Consider the following 21,306-nt stretch of genomic DNA (forward strand, 5'->3'; position numbering starts at 1 on the left):
TAATTCAACTTGATTTTCCATGCTTTACCATGCTTGTCATTCAATATCATCTAATATTGCTATTCTACCGATTGGCATCTGTACTTTTTAAATATAAATACGGCATTGACTTAGATATTCTGAAAACCAATGCTCTGTGAGATTCATGGAATTTTGTTATTTCATATTTATTCTGGGAGAATCAATAACCACCATTTGAAAATATCAGTGAGCTAACAAAGTCAAATTCAAACACTTTTAAGCTGAAGGTGCTCATGAGAAAAACTTTGACATCCTAAATTCAGAGAATACCATTTATTAATTTGTAGCCCTTTGTTAATGTGTTCCGTACATCGGGTTCCTGAAATGGTGTGGTGATATATATGTCAAACACCCAGAGAATGATGTATGCTTTCTTCTTGGGTGGCCATCATTACATTTTTCCTAGCCTTGATGAGCTACTCAAAGACAAAAGGAGATGGAAGGAGGTGAAATAGTTATAGTAGAAATTTTGGGCAAAGTGGAGATGTCACTGTGGATTGTAACGTTCATGCCTCATGGAAATAGAGTAGTATTGCAATGTTTCCATTTTAGAATTTATCTGGATATCTTCCAATTTCCTGAAGCTTTTCTTGTCCAGGTGTAGTGCTTGTTAGTTAGATAGTAGAACTGTTATACTCTTCGTAACTATTCTTCTCTCTCTCTTAACATCTACAAAATACATGTGTATACACACATACACACGTAAGCTTGCATATGTATAATGGAAACAACAATATGAAGAATATTTCTCTTTCATTATCTCTTATTGTTGATTATATAAATAATTTTACTTCCTTTTGATAAATTTGCAACTTAATTTTTTTCCTCTAATTAAATTTACGGACAAAAGTTCATTATGGATTATATGTATCAATAAATGTTACCAAAGTCAAAGAAAATAAATGGATTGCTGTATCCAAAATTTGTAAGTACAGGTTATTAAGGAACTTTTATAGTAAGAATTGCATAAATCACTTCTGACCTAATTATGCCATCAAACATAATACATGTAAATTACATACACACTCACATGCCATAAATGTATTTCGGTAGGAAAATAGCAATTATAGTAATTTGCATAGCGTTTTTATTTGTGTATCCTTTTGTCCCTGCAACAGATTAGTAAGGTAGATTTTATTCTAATCTTCATTTAAAGAAGAAGAAACAGCAACTCAGAAAGAGGACTTAAAAGGCATAATTATTTTTTCTAATACTAAGCAAAAGCCTAAGTATAGCAAGTCATTGTTGAAATTAAGCAGATACCAACTCCACCTATAGCTATGAATCTTTGCTTTATAAAGGGAGACTTACAATGAAGCTGTTCAGGGGACCCACGAGTCCTACACCCTCTGCTCAAGGAGTAAGATACCAATAAGAAAGGTTTATTAATCATATTTAGAAACAAGCAACAGAATGTATTTGCCACAAGCCTATGATATAGTACCTTTGATAAAACAGATTTCAGCCAAAGATGAATGGGGGTCCCTTCCCAGGACTTATCCAATGCTTGTTAGTTTACTCAATTTCCCTTGCTAACAAGTGATTTTACTCATAAGGAAGTTTTACATGTGAACGCCAAGGATAGTGTTATAGAGAGGTAACCAAGCATATGCTTATTCTGGGAGATTTTCAGTGTTGTCTATTGACATTTCTTCTTGTGTTGAAATAATGTGAGAGATTCTGTCTTCTACATATGAATTTAAATGTGTCCTATGAATATCCTCATGTTCCTTACATTAACTAAAAATTCCTTTACTTGATTGTTTGCTCCTTCTGCCCAAAATTCTACACTATTTCTCTTCCCCATATCTTAGCCAAGCTCACTGATATAAAACTTTGCTTTAAAACCCTTCACTTTCTTATATTTTATTTACCCCTCAACCCACTGCAATTTGATTCCCATAACTCTGCTCTACTGATCATCCACCAACAGACTTTCGCTACCAAATCTTACAGACACTTTTTCATTCTTCCTGTTCTTTTCAGTATTTGATATCACTGATCACCTCCGATTTAATATGTGAAAGTAACTAACTAGGGGAGTGTATTGGTTTCCTAGGGCTGCTGTAACAAATTACCTAAAACTTGGATGGTTTAATACAAAACTATTAAATTCTCTCACAGTGCTGAACTTGATTCTCTCACAGTGCCGAACTTGATTCTCTCACAGTGCTGGAGGCCAGAAGTCCAAAATCAACGTGTGCAAAGGGCCAGTGATACTCCCTCCAAAACCTCCAGGGGAGGATCCTCTCTTGCCTCTTCCAGCTCCTAGTAGGCGCAGATGTTCCTTGGTTTGTGTCAACATAAATCCCATCTCTGCCTTAGTCGTCATAGGGCTGCCTTCCCACTGTGTGTCTCCGTCTCTGTGTCTCTTCTCCTCTTTTTATAAGGAGAGCAGTCATACTGGATTAGGGCCCATCCTAACGACTGCATCTTAACTTGATTACAACCGCAAAGACCCTATTTCCAAATAAGGTCACAGTCACAGGTGCCAGGGATTAAGACTTCAACATATCTTTTTGGAGGACACAATTCAACACCTACCAGGATGTATGTCAGTTAGTGTCAGGTAAGAGAAATGGAACCATCATGAGAGATAAGGGATAAGGGATTTATTCCAATGGTTGACTTTTTGCAATTGTGAGACCTGGTTAAATAGTTCATATAAGGCTGTTGCTTCTGCATCTAGGGACAGGTCTTAAGTTTGTAGCACAGGAAACTGAGAAGGAAAACTGATGTGGAGTAGGAGAGAAAAAGAAGAATTACAACCTGGGAGGAAAAACTGGAACCCCAAGGACAAATTGAAACCCATTCCACCTGTTAAACTCCAACTTCAGTGACATGGGTGACCTGCAGGGGAAGCTGGCGCACTTCACATGAGCTCCACATACCCCTTGCTCAGGATCTGGAGAAGCTGAAGGAGGTGACCTGCCAGGAGGAATTGTGGGCCGGGATTTGGAGAAGCTGATGGAATTGAGATCCAGTGGAAGCTGGAAGAGCTGCAGGCCCAGCTGTTCCCCACAACAAGGTGAGCCAACAGATCAGCGACAATGTATGTGAGCAGCAGGGAAGCCTGGCACTTTACCAACCTTCTAAGCGTAAACTTGGCTGCTGCTTTACTCCCATTCCTGCACGCATTTCTCGTATGGCTAACCTTAACACAGAACCCAACAGGGAAGAGAATTCTGGGATTTTGGGTTCCAGTTTAGCTAATTTGACAAAGTATAAAGCCACAACAGTCCACCCCTGTCAACTTGGCACTGACGCATATCTTTTATAACCACTCATACTTTCCAAAATATACAATAGTAAAATAATTCTGCTGCCTTTTTATCCATCTTTGGATCTTGTTCATTCCTTTTCTGATTGAGTCACGTTCCCCCTATGGTATCCTGTCACTTCACTACTGAAATATGAGGTTAGCTAGTATCAAAACTACTTATCCTAGATGGTAGGCAGATGGGGAAGGGAAGAAAAAAAAGACAATTGGTTAATGTGTATAAAAATACATTAATATGAAAATAAGGGAGTAGTACTCATAGCTATTACAAACCTCCTTCTGCAACTTGGCACATGATTTTAGCCAGTATTTATAACTTCCTTCTTCCACTATGCAACTCATCCTCTTTGTTTTCCGTAAGCACCATGGCTGGTAATTGTTCCTTACCTACTGAAGTAAGCCAAACATTTATTCTTGAAGCGTCTGGATCATTAGCAATAATGCCTGCATTGAGGTGTAGTTTTCCACTGATTTTTATCATATGACATTAGAGTACTAAGAGGTGTTCCAGTGATCTCTTGTATTTGAGACATACTCCTCCTTTCCCATTTTGTGGTAGTACCAACCTACTTTCTTCTTGATATTTAGGGTCAATCATCCCATGTATTACAGTAGCCTGTTGATTAGCTTGTTGATTCACTAGCACGAGGAGCCCAAAGTCACCATGTGGATGTCTCAACTTCTAATTTCAAGGAAGCATTGCTATGGCCACTAGTGACAGCATTCCACTATTGGAGACTAAGAGCTATGGACAAACAGAGCCCAACATCTTGGGGCCCAGCAACAAAAATTTTGCTACTTGGATCAGGTAAAGTGAGTGATGGGAGCCACTCCTGTTTCCACCCCTTGATTTCCAGACTCATGAGAGATATGGCTATGAGATAAATACTCTAAATTGGTTCCTTATTTAGGTCATATAAAACTTCCTGAAGATATTAGTCCATCTGCACAAGATATTGACACCCAACTGGTGGCATAACTGAGTCTTCAAAAGGTCATTCCACTGTCCTATCAGGTTAGTTACTGCAAGATAATGAGAAACATGGTAAGATCAGTGAATTCCATGAGCATGGGCCCATTCTGCAGTTCATTTGATTTTAAATGAGTTTCTTGATCAGAGGCAATACTGTGTGGAATTCCGTGACAGTGAATAAGGCATTATGTAAGTTCACGGATAGTGATTTTGTCAGAAACCTCCTGGACAGAGAAGGAAAATTCATATCCAGAGTGCCTATTTTGGTGAGAAAGAAGTAGAGCCCTTCCGTGATGTAAGTGGTCCAACGTAATGAACCAAACACGAGGTAGCTGTCCAGTACCTCTGAGGAATGATGCTGTAAGGATTTGTTGAAGGGATTTGACCTTATGCAATTGTGGAAGGTAGTTAAACAGTCTATGTAAGGCTGTTACTCTGCATCTGATGCTGGGCCTAAGGTTCTCAGGGCAGACAGGAAGGAAAGATGGATGTGAGTTGGGGGAAACAAGGACAAAGTAGAATCTGTGAGGATGATCTAGAACCCATGAGGACAAACTTGAACCTATCTCCCAGCCTCCAACTTCAATGATACAGGTGATTTCCCAGCTACCAAATCCTTCCTCATAGATGTGCTACGTGCCTGGCCCTGGATTCAGAATAACTGAATAAAGAGATTCAGTAGGATCCGAAGGAGCTGTCGGCCTAGCTGCTGCCCCACACCAATAAGGTGAACCAACAGATCTTGACAGCGTATCTAAGCTGCAACAACACTTGATCATACAGACAACTTCCAGGCATAAATATGGCCATTGCTTCACTTCCACTTTCCAAATTACCTCAATTTCTATTGTAGCCAACCTATTCCAGAAATTTACAGGGTAGTTCCAGCTTCATTTAATTAACATAGTGTAAAATCATTACAGGGAGTCAATAAATGTCAAATTGAAAGAGTGAATAAATGAATGTATGGATGGATGTATTTATGAAATGTCTCATGTCGTTCCTTGGCTCCATTTCTGCTCATCTTGTTTTAGGCTGGTGGCTCAGCTCAACCTTTCAGTATTCCAATCCAAAAACCAATGATCTTTCAGTATAAGGAGAAGAATTAAAGTACGGCTTGGGATTAAAGGGAGCTGCCATGATATAAAAGTGTTCTGAAAATGGAATATGGAAACCTGGGTTCTAGTCCTCCAATTGGCTAAGTGACCATGGGAAAGAATTCAATTTCTATAAATTTTCTCATGAACAAAATAATAGTTTGGCTAAGTAATTTTATCCTGCCTAATTCTAGTATTCTGTGATTTATTTTGATCACTTTCAGAGGTAGACTCCGAGACTAGCTGATTTCACATCAGACGTTCTTGGTCATAATTTTTATTTTAGTCTTATAATGAGAATACTGTGTTTATCCAGCTGTATAGACAGTAGAGAAAGTTGACATTTCAAACATCCCAAACTACATGCACAGTGTGCTACCAGGTGTGTTTGCATACTATATATGCCTGATTATTAGAACATGTAATCATGATATGATCATATAAAAATGATATCCACTTTACGCATGTAAAAGATCAAAGTAATTAAAGGAGGAGATTGAATATTTACAAAGGGTCTATTTATAGACAAAGATATATAATGAATGTAGTTAAATAGTAAGAAAATAGTTATAAATATAATTGTCTATGCATATTTTAATCATATGTTATGTAAAATATTAATATAGTCGTATTCCTTGTTTCACTCTCAAAATATGTATGGGAAAACTTTCATCAAACTTTTCACATGCATGTTTGACATGTGAAACATGTCATATCATGTCTATCTCTGTAGCCATATTTTGAATCATATATCAGAGTATCACAAAGTATATAATTTTCAGGTCCATCTATGTTGTTTGAAAAATAGCATTTTTTGAATCTGTATATGATGCTGACATTGGAGATACTATATTATCAAAAGTACCAGTACCTACATGTTTTTTGTTATTGTTGTTTGTTTGTTTTTTAGGGTTTTCTAGGTGGATAAATGTTATAGCCATAATGCAACCTCTGATTCTATGCTTGTATAAGTGATGTTTTAAAAAGTAATTCACAATACAGCCAATAGTTGGATTTCCAAGACAACATTCCCAGGAATAATTACTCAATTTCCCTGTGTCTTCTTTTTCTCTTCTTCTCCTTATCCTCTCCTCCTTGCTCCCCCTATCCTGCTCCTTTTCCCATCCTTCTTCCTCCTTTCTTTTTTTTTCCTTATAAGCAATTCTATAAGCTAACATCTGTAAGCATCCAAAAATAACATTGATTGAGGTCATTTGAAGATAATGTGCCTCCCCAAATAATACATTCCCAAACCTCACAGTTAAGCAATTTAGAGCTATCTATATTATGACAGACCATCTAGAAATTCAACCATAGTTTGCCTCTCAGCCAGATAGATATTTAGATTATATTACATTTGGTCTTCGCAAAATCTTTCAAGGCAGGGTTTTCTTTTATTTCTAAAATAAAATAAAAGGCTTTCTTTTATTTCTAAAAATAAAAATAGAAATTTTAATAATTATGAATTATTTTCATCACTATAAATTTACTTTCACATATTTGCTTTTGAAAACACTACAGTGTTGATAATTGCTATAATTTTTATACGTGGGGACACTGAAGCTGGGGAATTCCTTAATTGTTCAAGCTCTGTCTGATCCCCAAATCCTTATTGATTTCATTACAGTACACTGATATTTATATAAAGATAATAAATATTAAGTTTTATCTCTTCCATTGTCGTATTCTTAGATGTAGAGCCTCAATTTTCCCATTCCACCAATCTGTATTTTCCGGTGAGTTGTAAGAACGATGATAACGCAAATTTTGCTGAATTTTGGCTCCTGCTGCTCAGTGCTTAGTGAAGTACCTACCCTTCTGGTGTTTTGAGACTCCCAAGGCACGTTTGCAAAACTCTTTGCTCTCTCAGTAAAAATAAAGAGCACTCTTGCAAATCAGTATCTACATGTGCAGCAATATCCCACCACTAGACATGGTTAAACTTCTGCTCAGGATTAAAGTAAGATCTGCATAAATGTATTTGTGCTGTATAGATGTATCTACACATATGCACGTTATTTTTCCCCTTTGGGTAGCTATATTTTTCTATGTATTTCGTATCCAGTAAGTCCACCTGTGTGTTGCAAATGCTTTATCTGTTAAATATGACTCTGTATTTAACAACTTCATGATGACTTAATTTAGCTATATAAGAAATTATTATTCTAATCTGTCTCATAGCCAAGACAAATGTTCAAATTCTACCTGAAAAAGAAAAATGGAAATGTTAGTAATTATGAATTATTTTCATCAATATAAATTTACTCTCATGTATTTGTTTTTGAAAGCATTTCGGTGTTGATAATTGCTGTAATGTCAATAAACACAGACCATTCACATCCAGGATTTTTCCTGCCTTTTTAAAAAATATTTTTAAATAGCATTATGGGTTGAATTGTGTTCCCTACTCTCTCACAATTCATATGTTGAAGTCTTAGCCTCCAATACCTCAAAATGTGACCTTATTTGGAGAGAGGGTCTTTAAAGGGATAATTAAAATAAAATGAGGTCATTAGAGTGAGCCTTAATCCAATATGACTGGTGTCCTTACAAAAAGGGGAAATTTGGACACAGAGACATATAAAGAGGGAAGATGATGTTCAGACACAAGGAGAAGCCACCTACAAGCCAAGGAGAGAGGCTCAGAACAGGTCTTTCCCTCACAGCCCTCGAAGGAACCAATCCTGGCAACACCTTGATTTTGGACTCCCAGACTCCAAAACTGTGAGACAATACATTTTTGTTTAAGCCACTCAGTCTGTGGTACTTTGTTATGGCAACCCTAGGAAACTAACACTATGCCATTCTGAAATATTTGCTTGTATACACCCATGTAAATGGACTTTATTTCCTTTGCTAGAATTTAGATTTTAATCTTAGTTTCGTTCTTATAATTGTACAAAATATACACGAACTATATTATGGATTTATTTCTGCTATAAATGTGTCTTTTTCTACATATATATTTTCTCTCTACTGCATTCTTTTTAAATGCATTTATATTTAAAATTTTTTAAACTAGATATTGCAAGAATTTCTATTAAAAAAATCAGGTAAAAATGGTAAGATGGGGCAATTTTAACAAGTTTATTTATACTGTTCATGCGAAATACTTAGTATTTCTACTCTTTCCAGTGATATAAGTGCCAATTTTTAGTGGAGTAACTTTATACTTCAAAAAAGTCACATCTAACTCTCTACAGAATGGGTGGGAATTTATTTTTAAGAAAGGCGCTACATGAGTGAAAATCACAGAATGGTTACCTTCGTGTTTATTAGTGATAGACTTGATTCTCTCAAAGCATATTCTATTGTCTGGAGGTAATGCAGAAGAGGTTCTTGTACAATAGAAGAGAGGAGAAATTAAAGAAGAGAAGTTATCAGCCAAAAATAAAACAGCTTGACTCAAGAACAGGAAACCGTGGAGCTTAGGAAAGCAACTGAACCTTCATAACTTTTCAGAGGTGAACTGGAAGTATATGGATCTCTCAAACCACACTATTTCCCTAGATTTACCTTCCACTGAATTGTGATTTGCATGACTGAAGTTCAAATATTTAGGGCTTGCTGGAATCCTTTGGCTGGTGTTTTTTCTAAATATATCCCTTAAAGTGGAACCATTTTCCTTACAGACGTACTTAAAAGTTTTGAGACATGAATGTGGATAATTTGGGGATTTTTTTTTCTGGAAAAATAGCAGAATTTAAAAATAATAGGAACTATCATCTAAATAAATACCTAAAGATACTTGCTAACTAGTTGGAATTACTCTTCAAATTTCCCTCTTTGTTCATTTTTGTTTTTGAAGTGTTTATTTATATCATGCCAAGGGATGGCATTATAAGGTTTGCAGAGTGTGTTAGAACATTTTTACCAGACTTCAAATAAAAGCAGCCTTGAAAGCAGGGTAGCACTTGCGTGTTTCCCAAATTACAGGATGACTCCTTCTTCTGTATAAGAAGCTAATAATGTGATTAAGTTAATTCCAAGATTACCATTTCAAAGATATTTACCAAATATCTCAAAATTTTAAGGGTAATTTGTATTTTCTTAAATTCTGTTTATTTGGTGGGTTTTCCAATTTAGGAGGAAGAGGGAGAACTTGATTGACATTCCATCACACTGTGACTATAACAGGTCTTTAAAATTCAGATGGGAACTAATTGAGTCTTTTCATTGTGTTGCAGTATATACTTGTCATATTTCTGCAGTATCTCAAACTGAGACCTATATGGGATGTGGAAAATGTATCTGCAACTCTTCATATCTAGTGAAACAATTGGGAAACACTATGTTTAATATTGTGAAGGGGAATGAAAGTTTCATAGTTTGGAGTAGGGTAGCTGGATGATTTAATTGATCATAATATGTTTATTTTAATTTCTTTAGGTTAATGGAAGAATGGCGTAAGTGAAGTTGAAATAAAGAAATGAAGATGTAGCTTCTAAAATATTGACTGCGATTCTTTACTTCACTTCTGTTAAAAATAGTCCCGTTTTCAATTATAATGGAGTATTTTTTCTAAAGGAATAATATATGTGCATAATTTGGTTTTATTCGAAATTTGCTTTGTACATCTTGTAAGCGACCTTTGAAGTGACCTCTATGGTGCAGATAGATGGCAAATGCATTAGAACAGTATTTAACATAGCTTATTATGACATAGCTTTGATTTTCCTCATGTAAATAATATGCTCTTAAACTGATACAGCACAGTATAAAAGGTGATAAAAGCGCATAGTAGTGTATTTCTATTCTGTTTTGAAGGAGTTCCAGTGTCTTACCATTAACCTATCTCAGCCTCAATTTCATCAATATAAAAGAGCTGTTGTAAGGATTAAATGTTAGAAATATGTAATATTTAGCTCAGAGGCTGCCTACAGTAAGGGAATAATAAAATAATTTATTATAATTCAACAAATAGTCATACATTTGTAAATTTAATGCTAAAATTAAGATTGATAAATGTTAATAACAGTAACACTGTGGAGATTATCCTGAAACAGCTGAGTTCATATTCATAGCCATTACTGTCCCCAGGGCACTTATTCTGCAGAAGATGTTACAGCAAATCATGGTAGATCTATCTCTGGGTCTGTGGGATTTATCTTTTAATCCAGTGGTGTACTCTGTGACCCTCCCTTGGCCTTTGGTATCCATAAAGTAATTGTATAATAAAAACAGAAAATGAAATAAAAACTAAAAATGGAACACTCTTTCTAAAAGAGATGCTTGCATCGCATCCTGCCTGTGCTCTCTGCCTTGGAGAATCCATATTCATTCAAACTGGAGCAGCAACTTTCACTTCCATCTCTATTCATTTGATCTTTTCAGTGAACTTGCCAGTGAGGGCTTCTTACAGATAGTGGTTTAGGGGAGCGCTGATTGTCAGAGACCAAATCAAGACCTTTATGTCGGTTTGCAAAGGCCAATGAAGAGCAGGAAAATGGAAATTGCTTTCAGATATTACTAATCCGCACCAGGTTTGGGTTGGAGCCTCATAATAAAAGGTTCTGCATCTTATTACTCATCACTTGAGTCACTGGTTCCCCTTGTTCTTTAATTAATTCCTGTTATTTTAAAAAGTGTTTTCACTTACGTATAGGAAATGATGATCTTTCTTTAAACCTTTAACTTTTTTTGTTCTTTTCCTCCTTAGGGATGCAGATCTGTTCCTTTTAGACACAAGAAAGGCCGAAGCTTTAGATGTGGGTTGGCTCGTCTTTGATATCACTGTGACCAGCAATCACTGGGTGATTAATCCACAGAACAATTTGGGCTTACAGCTCTGTGCAGAAACAGGAGATGGTAAGCACAAAATTTCATATCTTTTTTGTGGTGCTGCTTTTGACACATTGAGAGATACAGTCTTTTGTGCGATTTAGCCAATATATGCTTTACACTTACAACATGCAAGCTAGCAAATTCCAGAGGATCGGGCAAAATATTAATTAGTTAATTGATTTATGAACAGGTTTACTCAACACACATTTATTATCAGGGTCTGTGGTGGGGGTGGAGGGGTAAAGAAGGTGTTCCTGCTCTCAAGGCGTGTTTAGACTGGTATTGAAGACCTGTATGCAAACAAGTAACACTACAGTAATACAACACTCCAAAAGAAAGCTACATAAGAAGGGCTAGGGATCTTTGTCTTGATTGCAGTGGTGGTTACACAACCATACAATTTGTAAAACCTTGTAGAATCGTATCTTTAAAAAGAAGGAATATTACTATATGCAAATTATATCTCAAAACCTGACTAAAAAATAACGAAGAAATATATATAGAAAAAGTGACAGAGAAACAGACAAAGGAGCTTCCAATAATACATGGGGGAAGGGAAGATGGGAATGGAACAAGAGTCACAAAAAACTGCAGAAAGTAATGTCAAGTTAGGTCTTAACATATTGTAATATTTGGTCAAAGACAGCAGCTCCAGGACCAACTGTGGGAGGGGTCTGTAGGAAATCTTCATTTTTAAGATGCTCCAGAAGCTTTTCTTACCCTCACATATATTCATTGAGCAACTACGTGCTGTGCATTTGGCTAGATGCTAGAGATAAAATGATGAGCAAATGCAGAGATGGCTTCATGAGGCTTGCAGTGGAGTGAGGCCAAGGTAGCAATCACATAATAATGCAATGGAATGCGTGTCACTACACATTGAGAAGAGTCCGACGGGCTTATAAGTATACAGCATTGAGTAAATTCGAGCTACAATCTTAGAGATCCAGAGAGATGTGATTAGGAGAAGAAATTGGGGAGGCAGGCATTTCAGACAAGTGGAACAGAATTTGCAAAGACTGCAGTGAAAGTGGTCTTGGCACATTGGATCAGGAGGCTGAGGAAGCCAAGGCCAATTGGCTCAGAGAGCCCTGTTGTCCTGTGATCACTCGACGAGTCCAAAAGTTTTAAAGTTAAATCTGGACTTCCAGGTCCTTTAAAATTATTATTGTCATGACAGGAGGATAGAATACAATTTATCTAATCATTTGTTAGCTTTTTAAATATTTAGTACTTTTAAGTATTTAAAAGCGTACCAAATGGGCCTGCATTACGCTTCTGCCTCACACCCTGCAAATTTTAGAGACGGGCTCAGGGAGGGTAGTTTTTAAAAGGATGATTGATTAGAGAACGCGCCTTATTTAAGTTTTATTGCCTTTGGTTTCTTGCAGGATCAGGCAACAGAAACATTAGCCCTAAAGTCTGCTCACTCATTCCTCCTAGGTGTATTACACTAAAGCCTTACTTAATAAACTAGGGAGTTAAGTACAAGCTGAGTCTGTCTTGGGCCTCCTTCAAGGGGTTCATTACTAGAAGCAATAGGACCTGACAGTGGCATTGTTTTGCCTACAATCACATTCATAGCCTAAGAATAATACCATAACCAATGCTGTTACTCCAAGTGTGTATATGGAATGAGGTTGACAGACTCAGATTAAATATATTCCCTAGTTAGTCCACTGAAAGTTTCATGTGCTTCAGATCTTGAGCTAGAAAAAGAAGGTTCTTAGTGAAGAGATTACAGATAAGTTTCATTCCCCCCCCCAATCCAGACTTTTCCATAGATTTTAGTTATAATGCTGAATTTTAAAATTTTTTATAAACAGTTCAAATATTTTGAATTATAGATTATTTTCTAATTATGGCTTTGAGATTTTCATTAAGGATTTTCAAGCATTGTAAATGTAGGCTGAGAAAAGCACATATTTAAATAGTCTTCCAAGAATTCTTACAATGTTAGACTACTGTACATTTATGGTCAGAAATGTGACTGGGAAATCAGCACTGTGGGGGTGAACCGGTCGTTTCTTCCCTGGTATGTGGCCCAAACAAGAAAAATTAAATTAGTGGTATGTGCTTCTCCCAGTCTTCTCCTTGGGGATATGCTTGAAATGTCTAACTAAACAACTCAAGAGATCTGTGAAATATGATCAGCCTGTTTCCTTGTAATTCCCTCCCGCCTGCCCCCACTTGAAAATTCTGCAGTTTCTCTCTGGTTTTCGCTCCTTCTCTTGTATTGGTTCACTTTGCTTTGCTGTCTATATAATTTAGCTTCTGTCTTGCTCTCTTGCTTCTATCTTTATCTTTTTCTCCCCAAGAACTACTTTATACTTTGCATTTCCCCTTTCTCCTTGATTTATTTCCCTTATATTTTAGGCGTAATTTTACTTTAAATCACTGTTGTATTATTTATGGGGGTTTTTTTTGAGCCTAAATTAAACTAATATTTTGCTTTTCTCAAAGGTTTCCAAATCCTTTAAAAGCTAAGTTTGAGATACACAGCCTTTTGTTGCTTTTGTTTGTCTCTTTAATATTGTCTAACATGAAAATATTAAAAGGATTAAATATGCTAGGGAAGCTGGATTTTGCATTTAAGCAATGCTTAAAACAGCTTTTAACCAGAGGTAGAGCATATACATGACCTCGGGAAAGCAAGTGACCCTTCCGGTACCTTAGTTTTATTAACTGCAACCTCATGGAAAATTTACATGAGACGTTTCTCTATAGTGTGAATAGTCACACTTCAGCTTATTACTCCTTCATTCCTTGCTATTGCTGACGTTTGCAATGTGATATTGCGGTATTGCTTCAAACAAAGCAGACAGACCATCTTTTATTTGAAATAATGGAAAAGTAATGGGAAGTCATGAAAGGATGATACTCATGAAAGTCTGCTTTCGTATCCATTTGTTGGTTATTCATTTATTCATTTGTGCAACACAGAATGATTGAGTGCCTATATATGCAAGATGACATGTTAAAGGAGAAAAATAACATGGAAGACAGACTTATGTAGCTGGTTTTACAAAGCGTAAAGTGCCCTAAATGCTAAAAACGGTGATACAGTCAAGACACTCTAGGAAACCAGAAGAGAGATAGTTAAGTCTAAATGGAATAGAGCCAAAAGGACCATGGTCCAGGGGGCTTTTAAGCTAGGTCAGATGGTAGGATTTCAAGGAACGGAGATGAGGAGGGAGGGAGTTGTGGGGGTATACGGAGTAGTGATGAGAACAAGAGCAGAGAATTCATTCCTGGATGAGGAAATGATGAGAGTAAATGCATAGAATGGCAAAATGGCATGGTATAGTCTAGAGAGAGTCGATAGTCCAGAGTTGACCAGAACAACTTTGATGTATTAAATATGATTGCAGATGCTCTTAGCAAAGTGATTTGGAAACAAATCATGACAGGGACCTGAAATCTCACTTATGTATAATATATATTCTTGTAGCTTGATCACACATCATAAAAGAAGTAGACTTGCTGCTTTAATTAATCATAGCAATACCATCGTGATTACATGTTTGAATGAATATGTTTCATGAGGTCGTTGGATGCATGTTTCTCATTCACAGTTGTACCCTCAGTACTTGGTACAATGTGGGTTGTAGGTGTTAAAGATGTCTTGAATGATCATTGAATGAGTTTGTGGTTTAAGAGGCTCTTACAGACCACCTGCCACTGAATGTGTGACTCCTAAGAAGACATTTCAACCTGTAAAATTTTGGTGATTATTAACCAAACCGGTTTGGTGTAACACAGGAGCACAATTTTGTACCGCAAACCACAGTACAGTAGTTAAAATAGTTTCAATCATAAGGTGAGGAGAAAGTCAGTGATGTATATTATTAAATTTTGTTTATCCTACCCCTGCAAAGAAAAAATAGCAGAGAGACCTAAATATATTTTGGAAATCAAAAGACTGTTGAAATCAAAAGTAGCATTATGATTCCTCAGAAGACTTGTGGAAAATATGCCAGTTTGTGAAATACGCTTTTTAGAAATTTGACAAATGAACTGTCAAGGACTTGGCAGGAGAGTTTAAAGATATCTTATTGACTTTTTTTCATGCAGAATAGATAATTCTCTGAGCTCTCTCTGTTTGTTTCAGCAAAACAAACTGAACATACGAGCAATCAAACAAAAAGGAAACATTACTGCTTCTTTAATGGCCAGATCTAGAAATTCCAGACAAGTGGTTCTATCCAATTGTGCGAAATCAGTTTCAGAATTCTCAAGCGCTCTCTCATGGTGCTTAATAAACCTTTATGATAAAATACTCTTTTTTTAATAGTAAATTAGTGGGCTTAGGTCTCTCATAATTTATTATGAGATTTTCCATTCCCTAAATTATAAAGACACATTAATTATCTGACTTATGCTCTTTATTAAAATTGCTAATAAATCTATGGTAATTATTATCCTTTATACATATCTGCACACAGAGGTTATTACACAGGGAGCAATTTAATATAGCTTTTAAGACTTGGGGTTTTCTCCCCAAAGACTATAATTTTCCCATTGTTTGATGCTTTATATAGTTTAAAACTTCCAAGTAAATTAATTTTTTTTTCAAACTTGGTTTTACAGAATAATTTAGAGACGGAAAAACAAAGATAGTATTTTTGAGTTCATTAGAATGTCTTTTTAAAAACCCTATGGTTTCAGACCTTTTAGGTTTGGCAATACTCAGAAGAAATTTTGCCAATGACTTTTTCCCTTTCTATTCAAACCCACTTATACGTCAAGGAAAATTCAATCCGTATGTTTCTGATTCATTTGTATTCAAGTCGTCAAAATGTTGTTTTGTCAGAGTATTGTTTAACATCCAAGAAACATTATAAGGTTCTTTTTTTAATGACTGTAAAATCCATTTTTCTTCGAACAAAGTTGTGGCATAATTTCCAAGCGTCAAGGTAAAAATTCAGCCTTAAAGTCAGAGATTTCAAAGTTTCACTAAATTTTGTAGACAAATCAAGAAAAACAGATTCATAGGTATTAAACTATCAAATTAAATTCCATTATAACTGATGACTAAATATAAGATAAATAAATTCATAGTTATTGCTATAGATAACTTATAGTTTAGTTTTGATACTTAAGTAAGGAGGATAAATAAATAGAACAGATAGCCCGTTCTGGATATATAAAACCTAAGAAGAAATCATTAGGAAAACTAGATTCAGATCTTGGCTCTGACATAATATGTTATATTTTAGCCATAGCATCAATATAGTGAGTGTAATAGTAATTACCTTAGAAGGACAGTGTGAGGTCGTATTAGATGATGGCACCTGGCACGTGGTAGGACAGGAATAAAATAAAGGTCTTTATGCAGAAGTAGGCTACAGAATGCACAGGGGCTTTTCACTTACTCCAGGTGGCACCGTTTAATTTAGGGTCAAATCTTTTATCATGGAGATTGTACAGACGATTTAAGGGAGTTTTAGATAAATTCACAAAGGATAGTCCATCGGAGAAAGGTAAGATTATGGATATATGTTCGTAAACTTTCAGTTGGTGGCACAGTGTACAGATGGTTGTGTTATTAGACTCATGTCTAATAGCTTTGGTTGATGCAATGATTATTTATAGGAAGCTTTTAAGTTTATTCTGATCTAGGGTATGAAGCCAATAGAAACGAACACTCAGAGATATGTGTCGTGATCAATTGGTTGCTTATATTGGTTAGATATTTATAAGTACCAAAGAATATCAAATTATTAGTACTTAATATGGTAGTTTGCTTGAATCCCATCCATTTTATTCCTAGAAAAAACAACAGTTATTTTGAGGGTAACTTATTCCATCAATGAACATAAGGGAAACAAGTTTCTTGTCACTCAATGGGGTTATAACCCCATAATTGATAATTGATGAAAGGCTGGCCTCCATTGCCATCAGAAAAATGTTCCAACCTAGAGAAGCCTCAGTATAAATTACTAGTATTTGACTTAGTAGACCTATTAGCAAGCCTGATGAATCAAGATGACTTCTTACAAAGATTGCAGAATTACAGGCAGTATTTTAATATTCATAGAACACAAGCCTAAAGAAATATTGATAGTCTTTGCTAAAGAGTGGGGCCCAATAGTTCCTAATATATGTTGTGTTGATATTTATAGCAAATTACATAAAATCTCCACTATATAAATGACATTTCCTATAAAATAATCAGAAAATTGAAGAGACCTTATGAATTTATTGGAGGAACATCAGAGATGAGCTCCTTGAAAGTCAAGGAAACAAACCATTGCAACTGTTGCCCCCTTTGCAGATTATAACCCATGGTGGTCAGCGGCTGTATTTCCCAGACGTTGTAAAGGGGTAAAGTTATAGCTTGTTTTCTCCTTGTTGGTACACAAGAGTTTTGTCTGTTCGATTTTTAGAAATTATACATATGGGAGCTTTTCTAAAAGCACCAACAATTTCATCCTCTTTTATTTTCACCAACATTATTGGGCAAACAAAGAAAAACTAATAAAAACTAAAAAAAACTTTAGTTATTAGTACAATTAAATTGACAGTAGCTGTTTTTAAACTTTTATTACCTAAGGTTTTGCCTTGTTCTCTACTCTTCAACTTGTAGGGTTTTTTGTTCTTTCCTAGAAACGGACAACTGCTACTTCTCCGTTCATGATAAGGAATGAGATTAATCATTTTTTTCTACAACCTTGAGGTGTTTTTTATTGCTATTGTTGCTTGCTATGTGCAGAGTAATTTAACATACGGATAAAAATTTTCTTCAAAGTTGCCATATCCTGTGATATCTTTTAAATATTCTGTGTTAAAAAAGTCAGATTTGGGGGCCAGCCTCACGGCTGAATGGTTAAGGTTCTGCATTCTCCACTTTGGTGGACCAGGATCACGGGTTCAGATCCCAGGCGTGGACCTGCTCCACTCAGCAGCCATGCTGCGGAGGCATCTTACATGCAAAAAAATAGAGGAAGATTGGTACAGATGCTAGCTCAGGGCTAATCTTCCTCAAGTAAAAAAAAAAAAAAAAAGAGAAAGATTGGCAATGAATTTTAGCTCAGGGGGAATCATCCTCACACATACACAAAAAAATCAGATTTTTCAAAAATTCCATGACATCTTTTGAATTACAGAATATATATTCATAATTAGAAAAATATATGTTCTAGTATCTAAAGGCCTCATGTCGTTATACATCTAAAAAATGTACAAGTTACTAACTTGATATTCTTTTACTTTTACTAAATGTGAGCATGTTTGTGTGCGAGAGATGAGTTCTTAACATAATATCTGCTTAAATTTAGTAAGTCCTGGAATCTTCTGCTTTTCAATGGAAGTATCTGGTTCAATAAGTTTGTTGTGTTATCCTTGGGATCCCTAAAACAGTCGTTTTTACCTCAGGGGGAAAATCTCCAAATTAAGCCCCTGTGTTGTCAGATGACTATTTATCTGCGCCAAGGGTCAGCTGATCTATGTGGCTGGTTAATCTGACTATCAGCTGACACAGTGCTAATAAGTAGCAGAAGAAATGCAGAGATCAAGGGTGATATTTTTCTTTTTGTCCTGCTGTTTTGACTACAGTTTCTCATTCTTATTTATCTAAGTTCAAAAAGTTGAATTATGTCCACTTATCTGAGGATCTTTCAAACATTTTAAGATTTGATAATGTTCTCTTCCCTTATCTGAACTTTATCTTATAAAGCAATTAAGTAATTTTTGTTCATAAAACCATATGGGTCCCTTTTGCTGAATTTATGGTGATGACAATTGGTTTCAAATAAATAAATGAGGGAGTCTCCTCATCCAAGAAACTGCAAGATTCACATATTTTGCTGAATGTTCAGAAAGGAAGAAGGAACGTATCCTCCTACGATTTGTTCTAGGCAAATATTAGTATAAATGAAACAGTCCTGTAAGTGCCTAATGTTAAGGGAAATTGGAAAACTGAGAGTACTTGCTTGATGTTTGGATGAATATTTAAGGATAAGTTAGGAGGATAGTTGAAGAGTAGTTGTCTTCAAATATTTAAATAAATAAAATGAATATGTAAAATTGAACTTTTCCCCATCGTCCAGAAATTAAATCAATGAGCAAAAAGGGCAGATTTAAGACACAAGGAAAAAACTGCCTAAGAAATGGATGTTAATGGCTGTGTTTGTCCTCTGAGGGAATGAGCTACAAGTGACTGGAAGAATTCACAAGGTATTTGACCTTTTTTCTAGGCATTATTATATTGCATGGATAATTTCTCTGGTAATTATAACTTATAAGCATGTATTTACACTGTAAGCATTATACATATAGAAATATTATACTCAGAGAGGGTACGGTGAATAGAGATAACCCATTTTAAAGGAACCTGGTATTAAATAGTTATATTCAACCCAAAACTCAAGATATATAAAATCAGAGGTATAGAAACTGGTAAAGAGAAGCAAGAAATGTTAGACATCCCATGAATTTTCTTCTGGGGTAAGTGTGTGTGGGTGTGTGTCGAGGAGAAATATTCAGGCATAAACACGTTCTCAAGTAATTTTGTGAGGGATCAGACAGAAGTTCATAGCTGAAAATCTATATTTATTAAGGTTTCCAGAGAGCTCTTGTTACAGGGTTTAGTAGGATTATATTTTCTTTTACTTTCAGTGCCATGGTAAGTTTTTCAGTATCATAACAAAACATAAAACTTAGACATTTTAGAGTGGCTTCTGTTTCTATCATATTTCTATAGAATTTCAAAGACATTAAAACACAAGTTAATTTATGGCAATGCATTAGTTTATAAAAAACATTTTTTGTATGAATCAAGCCATGGAGAGGTATTTAAAAGATGTCTAAAAGAAACAATTGCATTGGTTCTATTACGTGAATGATTCAGAAAAGTTTCCATTGAGACGAATTCCGGTATCTTTATGGTAAAAATGACTGGATTTCTACTGAAAATAAATATGACATAGATTTCCTTTGGGGTTTAAAATCAGCATTTGTTAATTTTCCAAGCCCATGTAAGCTGTGACCTATGGGTTTTCTAACTCGTGTAATGTCTTAAAGCACATCAGAGGACATAAATCTTTCCTGTATGCTTTAGATTTTTGCCATTTTCCCACTGCATAAAAATGAGCAAAATCATCAATATGCCTTTCATGGCTGGAGTAGCTAAATGTAAATCTTGGAATACTGTTAAATTTCTACTTTGTCCATCTCAAGATCTTATTAATTCTCTTACTAGTCATATAAGATTCTTGTTAACTATACTTCATGTAATTTCAAACTCACTCTATTTATCAAAACTTATTTTCTGTCCATACAAATATCTGCTTTTTTATGCCCTGATTTTGGCTTTTTACCAACATCGATTATTCTTCCATGCTAATATTTCATATGTTTTAATTCTTCACGATTAATCCAAGTTTTACTTCTCAAGCACATCTTTAGTTCATTGTTAATGTCTTAAAATCATGTATTTGCTATGATGTTCAATCAAAATAATATTAATTAGTGGAAACTAACATTGACTGAGAACTTACTAAATGCAGGTATATTGCTGACCTCTTTAAATGGAATGTCAACTTTAGCTTCGCTATTATCATCCCATTTTGTACATGAGGAAACGGCCTTAGAAGATTTAAAAATCTTCCCATGAAACTAAAAATGATTTGTTTCAGAGCCAGTTCTTATGTACTATGACTCTCACAAATGAATTTTGTTTAAATTTCAACTGAAAAAAACACAAATGTATTTTTATCATTTCCAAATAAAACAATGCTGTTAATAATGATTGTTTTGGGACAAAATTGAATTTTCTGTTGGGTTTGTTGAGAATTACCTTTAAGTTTGTATATTTTCTGTCTGGAATTTAATTGGGATCTAGCCCACAAAAAGTAACAGCATTTTTATCATATTTTTTGTTTTCTAAATCTAGCTACTTCAATATTTTTTTAGCCCCTGCACGATTATAGCTAATTTGATAAATTCATAATTTGAAACGAAGAAAAAGTAACTTTTCTGCTGCCAGTGATTCACTTCAACATGTGATTAAATTTAGCCAAATTTAATTTCTTTATTTTGAATTTGATAATGAACTTCCCCTTTCTTTTGTGCCCTATGTCATGCACTAATGTATTTTGATAGGCTCTCCTCCCTTCTCTGCTTTACTCTCCCTTAATCCATACACGCCA

The 21,306-nt window shown here is 35.3% G+C and overlaps 1 protein-coding gene across 1 annotated transcript in view; it reads left to right on the plus strand.

Moving 5' to 3' along the window:
• The window catches only part of BMP5 (bone morphogenetic protein 5), a 117,444-nt gene that overhangs the window by 68,102 nt on the left and 28,036 nt on the right, over positions 1 to 21,306 (plus strand). The window contains exon 3 of the mRNA XM_046638705.1: positions 11,031 to 11,179. Within this exon, the coding sequence (XP_046494661.1) occupies positions 11,031 to 11,179 (149 nt within the window). The remainder of the gene's footprint in view (positions 1 to 11,030; positions 11,180 to 21,306) is intronic.

Source organism: Equus quagga, chromosome 15 (assembly GCF_021613505.1).
Source record: "Equus quagga isolate Etosha38 chromosome 15, UCLA_HA_Equagga_1.0, whole genome shotgun sequence".
Taxonomy (NCBI): Eukaryota; Metazoa; Chordata; class Mammalia; order Perissodactyla; family Equidae; genus Equus; species Equus quagga.